Source organism: Oncorhynchus nerka, linkage group LG4 (assembly GCF_034236695.1).
Source record: "Oncorhynchus nerka isolate Pitt River linkage group LG4, Oner_Uvic_2.0, whole genome shotgun sequence".
Lineage (NCBI taxonomy): Eukaryota > Metazoa > Chordata > Actinopteri > Salmoniformes > Salmonidae > Oncorhynchus > Oncorhynchus nerka.
The window spans coordinates 52,091,182-52,099,800 of NC_088399.1; the positions used below are offsets into that span (position 1 = coordinate 52,091,182).

Sequence of the window (8,619 nt, forward strand, 5' to 3'; positions counted from 1 at the left end):
TTCAAAAGAAACGACATAGCATACAACAGTCTGGCGGTTTTATTCTACCTTTACTAAGTATAGCCGTGCCCTTCATCACCAGCCTTATTGCTGCCAGATGTGGGGGTTGAACACATAGGGTGATGGCCAATAAAATGTATCTGGTGCCACAACAATAGTTGGACAGACTTAAAAAACAAGTGCAGGGTCCTGAAAATATCAGACAAACAGCGGAAAATGATTTGGATAAGGCCATGAAGGATATTTTGAATCAAAAAGGATTGAACCCCTATGTTAAGGTCCAAAAATACACAAACCTCTTGCAAAGGTATTTGTCCTTGGTGAAACAAGGGGAGAGAGAGACAGGCCATTTAACTATTTCCCTACAGGACCCTTTAAAAGATGACGAGCCTAGCGAGTGCCAAGCCCCTGTAATGCCTGTACCTGTGAGCTTACCGTCTGAAGATCAAATGCCTGTTGAAGATAAAGTTATGCATGACTTGTTAACCCATGTTCCGGCACGTAACAGGAAAAATGTTAGCTACATTATGAACAAGATAAAAGACTCAAATGGGGCAGCTACTTGGAACGACAAAGGAGAGTTTATCCTTCAGGGTTCTGTTGTCAAGGGTTCACATATGCTTGACTTGCTTAAAAGTACCACATCGGCCCACAAGGTTGCTGATGACAGAAGACCTCCAGGGTGGCTTCAGTTTCTTAAGGCCCTGGCCATCCTCAACATACCCCTCTCGGGTGTACCCAACTATAAGCTTCGTCAACAGATTCACTCTTTAAAACACAAACCTTCAACGAGATACAGCACCCCTAAAGGTGCCCCAAAACCCCCGCATCCATATGAAATGAATGATGATAACCCATTTACCCCCCTGAACGCCTCCGGACCTTTCCCTAATCCCGATCTCTCTGGGTGGTTAGACTTTTGAATGACTTTTGAATGACTATGATTAAATTCAATACATTTTATTTGAAAAAATAAGCAATTTAACATTTGTGGCATTCTTGAAACATTTGGCGTGAGCATACGCCTTGATTATACGTTCTTAAAGGATACACATTTGAACACTTTTGATATTTTCTAACAAAACAAGCTACAACGTTATCATTACTTCTTAAATCATCCTTATAAAGAGACATAACATCTTCAAAAGAAACTCCCCGGGCTCTTTGGCATAGGTAGAATACACAGTGTTGACCGCATGTAGTGAAAGGGTATCTTGCACTTGTTTGATGTTGTAGTAGATCTTTGAGCAGTTTTTGGTTAAAGATTCTTTAATAGATTTGGGGAAATGTGAAAAACCGGGGGGGAAAGCCATAGGAATCAAAAAAAGTTGAGATTTTTCTTCCTCCTTCCTCTTCTAATGTCACAGCTAGCCAATGTTCACCAGGCATGTGTTTAGGATGGGTATTGACAATAAACATGGCAGGCCGTTCCGTCCATTTCTCCATAGGTAATTCATCACAAGCCAACACTCCACAAAATTGTTTTCCAATCAGTCGGCTCATGAGCCCTTCCAACTCTTGGGCATTCATGTCTTTGCTCAACGATCCTTAATAATAATCTACTAAAACCTGTCTTCGGCTATTCACCTCCAAGATTGAATCAGAGCATGCATAAACAATCATGCCAACGGTGCAGGCTAAAGGTGTACGGAAACGCATTTCCAGCCTGAGGTTACCTTGGGACACCACCGAAAGATTTCCTGAGGTGTCATCATCAGGGGATAAATTGAAAGCATACATTGTGTAACCCTCTGCAAAATAATTTCTGTCAATAGGTAAAGAGAGATCTTTTAGATGCCTCCCGGTAGCCAGGAATAGATTGTAAAATTCTCGCACAGATATGTTGTTATTAAATTGCGGTTGGAAAGCCTTAGCAGGGACCTGACGTTCGTCCTGACACAGAGCTACATACTCTGCATTGAAGTGTTGAAAATTAAATGGGTTTTTATTTAAGCTGCCCGTATTGGAGGCGTGATCAACCAAACCTATAACCACGTATCGCGGTAAAGGGCCTAAAAATAGGTTTTCTTGACTGCAGATTCTGCTGCCCACAGGTATGCTAAAGGTTTTCATGGTAATTCTTTGGAGAGGGTAAAGGGCATTTCCTTTCAGCAAAGCCTGTGAGTGACCCAGACGAACTGCCGGAGATACCGATACTTTTTTAATAAAAAGCGTGGCCCCCAACACTTTTAAACTAAAGTCCCCGTCCTGTGCAGACATTAGGCAAAACTCATCCTTGGCCCTGGTTAATTTTAGTCTTAAATCAACCGCATTTAAGAGTAAACGTTCTTGAAAGAAAATGTCAGAGTGTATAGGGCCTAGCAGGTGAAACTCTCGAGATTCTGCACAGTAGCGAGCGCGTGCCTCCAGTCCTTTGTTTGCACCGGTGGATGGGTCTGTCGATTCCATAGAGCCTCCTGCAGTATCCTTGCTAAAACGCCCTGCGCTGAATTGGGTCTTGAGAGTGTCTTCAGAGTAGTTGAGTAAGCACTCCATGATGGCCCGGTATGGGTATGTGGCACTGCTTTGACTGATTAGACGTTCCCCCAAAGTCACATCCACTTGGGAGAAGATGGTGGCCACTGGGTAATTAATGAGACTCACTTTGGCATCGTTTGCAATATCAGTACCATCTCTTTTGGTCACTTTTAGATGCAAATGCACCAAGGTGTTGCAGATAGTTGTCACCGTGGCCTGGTATGAAAAACTCTATGGGACCGTTGTCTGTAATGGCAGAGAGTGGGGCTATCTCCACATAACTGGACCTCTCTACTGAAGGTTGGGTTAAGGGGGCCGTGAAAAGATCGAGCTCTGTCTTTATAGCTTCAGAGGACATGTGGTGTAAAAGAGCCGTGGTGCTTGTTCTTTTAGAAAATACTTCAGAGTATTCCTTTTACCGTTTTTGGTCCAGACCTCCTTCACTTTACCCCGTCTTTGACTAACTGAGTTTCTTTTAACCATTAAGCTCCGTTTTTTAGGCGCAAGCCTGCGCCTTATACCCGGAGGTCTCTTTTTTGGTCTTCGAGACAACATCATCAACCCCGAGCCTTCTTGACGCTCGACATCTGGTGACGCCCTTCTGGTCATAGCATTGGCTACAACCTCACTTACTATATTTTTCGCTGCTGATTTTAAATGCGGTTTGGCTATGCTGAGGCCTCTCTTCATAAATGGTAAAACCATCCTAAAGAGGTTACGAAATATACCTCCTATCCCCGAACCATACGATCAACATAGTATGAGACATAGCGGTTAGGGTCGAGATTTCGGTGTTCCATAACCCTTTTTAATTTAGATGTACTATGTATATAAAATATATAATACTAATATTATATATGTAGAGTGGTTTTGGTGGGTCTAAAGTGGATTTTTACAATCGTTTTACCATAAGTAAATTCAATGTTTTTGTTCTGTTCCAGTTTAAGCTCAACAAGAATGTTTTCAATATATTTCTTGCTTACAGGTACGTAGTGTGACTTGTCGTAGGTGACAGTGACTATGTCCCCATCCTTTCCGTCTATATGTACCGTTCTCAGGAGTGGCACAGCTGTCTCCAACCCTTTGATAGGATATGATGTCGGTATACACAAATATGTTGTAAAATCCTGCATGTATATCCGCGGGAAATGGGAATAATTTATCTTTCACATACGTCCATTTATTGGGACCCATCCCCAACATGTAGGCTAAATTACCTCCGGTCTTTATCCCCCCGGCAGCATCTCCTGAGATTTGTACACGTTTATGTATAGGGTTGTAGATCAGGAATATTTCCATACTGTTCTGCGATAGACGTTCATTCAACTCGGAGACGATCCTGACGACGGTTCTATAGAACCCTTTTTTAACCTTAATAAGTTTTGCAGGTCTTTGATATTATACCAGCTATGGGGGTATGTAATCTCGCTGAGACCTACTTCCCAGGCCTCTGATAACTCTATAGGCTTTGGAAAATTGGTTGTATAATTCGAACTCTTATTATTACGATATATATGTGCGGACGTATTACTGGGGAGAGTCAGGTAGAAGCCGCTGTGTTCCATTATGCATTCCGGTGTACACACGAATGATGATGTATTTTATCATGCATGGGGGTTTAAATTAACCCCCGATGCCTCCACCACATCCTGCTCTAATACCCAACTGTTGAACTTTTGGGGCCAGTTTTTCCAGCGGACCAGCACCTATTTTTGACCCTTTTCTCTCTTTTGATCTAGAATCTCCTCCACGTGAAACACTTTGTCTTTACCCAACTGTACCTTCTGTAATTCCTGCTCATAAAAAGATCCCTCTATAAGTTCCCCATCATAATCTTTTAATGTGTAGACCGGGGGTATGCGTGGCAGACATTCTGTAACCGTGAATAGCTCATCACTGTATCCTTGCTCATATTTTTCGTCAAATACCCCTCTACTTGGATATACGAAGTCAATTTCAGTTGGTCGGTGGTATGTATTCCGAGGAAATTAAAATATTTTTCTTTTATTTCTACTTTCCACCTTCTCCACTGCTGTCCCGTCGATGTGTATGGGGGGGTGCTCCCTTTGCTGTCATGGGTGAACAGGGAGTACAGGAGGGGACTGAGAACGCACCCTTGTGGGGTCCCAGTGTTGAGGATCAGCGGAGTGGAGATGTTGTTAACTATCTTCACCACCTGGGGGGCGGCACGCCAGGAAGTCCAGGACCCAGTTGCACAGGGCAGGGTCAAGACCCAGGGACTCAAGCTTAAATGTGTATTTTATTTAACTAGGCAAGTCAGCTAAGAACAAATTCTTACTTACAACACTGGGACAATTGTGTGCCGCCCTATTGGATGAGGAGTTGAGGGTACTATGGTGTTGAATGCTGAGCTGTAGTCAATGAACAACATTCTTACATAGGTATTCCTCTTGTCCAGATGTGATAGGGCAGTGCGATGGCATCGTCTGTGGACCTATTGTAAGTAAGTTAAAGTGGGTCTAGGGTGACAGGTAGGGTGGAGGTGATATGATCCTTGACTAGTCTCTCAAAGCACTTCATGATGACGGATGTGAGTGCCATGGGGCACTAGTCATTTAGTTCAATTACCTTGGCTTTCTTGGGAATGGGAACAATGGTGGCCATCTTGAAGCACGGGGGGACAGCAGACTGGGATAGGGATTGATTGAATATGTCCGTAAACACACCAGCCTGTCAGCGCATGCTCTGAGAACGCGGCTAGGGATGCTGTCTGGGCCGGCAGCCTTGCGAGGGTTAACACGTTTAAATGTTTTACTCACGTCAGCTCAGTCTTTGGTAGCGGGCCGCGTCAGTAGCACTATATTGTCTTCAAAGCCCTCAAAAAGAAGTTGTTTAATTTGTCTGGAAGTTGTGAGGAGGGACCCAGGTGCAGAGAAGAGACCAGACAAGGAATCAATGGTTAAGGATAAACATAATACTTTACTGAGAAACAGTCACCACAGGATCACAGTACACTTGAAAAACAAACACTAAGTCTCAAAAACTCACTCAGGAAACAACCGCCGCACATGGTAAACAATTGACGCTTCTGCCAAGGACAACAGAAAACACACCTCTTTTAACAGGGAAATCATCATGCGTATATAGGACACAACTGAGTGTCGTTAATGTCTCTGGTGGAACCATGACAGTGAGTCTTTCTGGGTAAGTCTCTAAGAGCTTTCCACACCTGAATTGTGCAACATTTGCCCATTATTCATTCCAAAATGATTCAATCTCTGTCAAATTGGTTGTTGATCATTTCTAGACAAATATTTTCAGGTTCTGCCATAGATTTTCAAGCTGATTTAAGTCACAACTGTAACTAGGCCACTCAGGAACATTCAATGACGTCTTGGTAAGCAACTCCAGTGTATATTTGTGTCACAACCTCATCCGTTTCACATGTCTTTGTGATTGTCTCCACCCCCCTCCAAGTACGCCCATCTTCCCCATTATCCCATGTGTATTTATACTGGTGTTCTCTGTTTGTCTGTTGCCAGGTCGTCTTGTTTATCAAGTCAACCAGCGGTTTTTGTATCAGCTCCTGTTTTCCCCAAGTCTCTCTTTTCTCGTCCTCCTGGTTTTGACCCTGAGCCCGCCCACCTGATCCCTCTGCCTGCCTCTGACCCTGCCTGCAGTCCTGTACCTTTTCCCAGTCTCTGGATTACCGACCTCTGCCTGACCTGGCCCTGAGCCTGCCTGCCGTACTGTACCTTTGCTCCTGTTGCTGTAATAAACATTGTTACTTCGACACAATCTACTTCCTGGTCTTACCTTTATCCTGGTCATTTGGCCTTGTGTTTTAGGTTATTGTCCTGCTGAAAGGTTCATTTGTCTTCCAGTGTCTGTTGGAAAGCAGACTGAACCAGTTTTTCCTACAGGATTTTGCCTGTGATTAGCTCTATTCCGTTTCTTTTTATCATAAATACCACCTTAGTGACAAGCATACCCATAACATGATGCAACCATACCATGTCAGCTTTTTGTTCTCCTACGCATCTACCAATAGGTGCCCTTCTTTGCAAGGCATTGGAAAACTTCCCTGGTCTTTGTGGTTGAATCTGTGTTTAATGCTCGACTGAGGGACCTTACAGATAATTGTATGTGTGGGGTACTGAGATGAGGCAGTCATTCAAAAAATCCTGTTAAACACTATTATTGCACAGAGAGCAACTTATGTGACTTGTTAATCAAATTTGTACTCCTGAACTTAATTAGGCTTGCCATAACAAAGGGTTTAATACTTATTGACTAAAGACATTTCAGGTTTTCATTTTTAATTCATTAAAATGTCAAAAGACATAATTCACTTTGACATTATATGGTATATATTGTGGGGTATATAGTGTATCTGTATATTATGGGGTATTGCCAGTGACAAAAAAAGGGCACTTGCCCAGGGCCTGACCTCCAGAGGGCCCCCATTGATTGTCTCCACTCAGATATCATATTAACATGGCATAAATCATGGCAAAATGTGTAGAATTTCAGAAAAATTGCTTTAAACTGCGCAAATGTATCTCCACCCCATGCTAAAATGCAAAAACTCCAACATTTTCTCAACTCCCATGTCAAAATGTGTAGAACTTAAGGAAATCTACTTTAAATAAAAAATATATATTCGTCTTAGGGCCCCCAAAAGCCTAGTGCCGGCACTGCATCGATAGCTTGGTTACATTTCTCCAGCCCCAATCCCTCAGTTTTTTACTGAAACGGGCGATAAAACGCGTTGTTATTGTTTCTACTGTTGATTGCGGCTTTAAACCATACATTCATATTGATTTAGATTTATGATTTGGGTTATTGAAAGTAACCCTATTAATAGCCAATCACACAAACGTAAGAACATGATAGCAACATCTATCCTATCTAATGTGACAACTGCTTCGGTCATGCATGAGAACGACACAAGCAAGTTAGAACAGTCTGACTACGTCGAGGAAACTGACTAATGCATTATGCATTACTTCAAAATCAGCCACAGCAGCCATTTCCGTTATCTGCGTAGGTGGGTTGGTTTAGAACTGCACCCTGATCTAATCTTACCTGTTTTGGCTTTAATGTTGGCCCTCAAAAGGTCCCCACTTGAAAGGTGCATTAATCCGAAACTTTTTACTATGCGCCCCGACACAGTGCCTTTCCCCGAGCCCGGAGGTCCCATGATAACCGCCCGGAATATCCTTTGTAGAAGCATTTTCCAATGTTGTGTTAATGTTGTAACCACCATATAAAGACAAGTATTGTCCTTCCCATGAAACTGTTATTTGTGCATTTACACAAGGAAACTTCCGCCCAAGCGAGCTTGGATGTCTAAGTCTTTCCACTGTGCGCAATCGTGCAAACGCCTACTGTGGGCGTCTCCTGTAGTAGTTTTAGCTTGTCCCTTCAAATTAGCCTTTTTTTCCTGAAAATCTTTACGCGGATAGAGGAGGAGGTAGTTCATAATGAGAAAACAGCTTCGACTGGCTGCATGGCTGGCTGCGCTGCACGGCTGGCTGCGCTGTACCGAGGGCACGTGAGGACGCTTCAATCCACACATCACATCCATCAAGACCAATTATGAACAATATAAACCAATGACCGTGAAATAAACCCTGGATTCACAGCCGCAGAAGTAAGGGTTCTGAGGGTACTGCAGCACCCACTGATAGATCAAGTATATATTTATATATTATATATAAAGACATTTTCATTTTAAAAAATAAAGACAAAAATCTACCAAATTAGTGCACTAGGCCTTTATTACTCCTGTTTTAGCAGAGACAAATACTCATCAGACAAAAATGTTATGCAGCAGTGCAGTTAAAGATAAAGAAAAAATATATAATAGAAATGAGGAATAGGCCTAAATACACAATGAATGGCGATGAACAATAATGAGTAAAAATAACATGGCTATATACAGGGAGTACCAGTACAGAGTCGATGTGCAGGGGTACGAGGTAATTGAGGTAGCTATGTACATATAGGTAAGGGTAGACAACAGTGACTAGACAACATGATAGATAATAGACAGTAGCAGCAGTGTATGTGGTGTGTGTGTGTGTGTGTGTGCGCGTGCGTGTGTGTCTGTGTGTGTGTGTGTGTGTGTGTGCGTGTGTCTGTGTGAATGGGTGTGTAGCATCAGTATGCATGTGT

General features: G+C 42.8%; 1 protein-coding gene across 1 annotated transcript in view; it reads right to left on the minus strand.

The window, feature by feature from the left end:
* LOC115105889 (GTP:AMP phosphotransferase AK3, mitochondrial-like) overlaps window positions 1-7,951 on the minus strand; it is a 34,627-nt gene extending 26,676 nt beyond the window's left edge. Inside the window, exon 1 of the mRNA XM_029628370.2 lies at window positions 7,528-7,951. Coding sequence (XP_029484230.1) covers window positions 7,528-7,708 — 181 coding nt within the window. The 5' untranslated portion in view covers window positions 7,709-7,951. The remainder of the gene's footprint in view (window positions 1-7,527) is intronic.
* Between the last annotated feature and the right edge of the window lie 668 nt (window positions 7,952-8,619).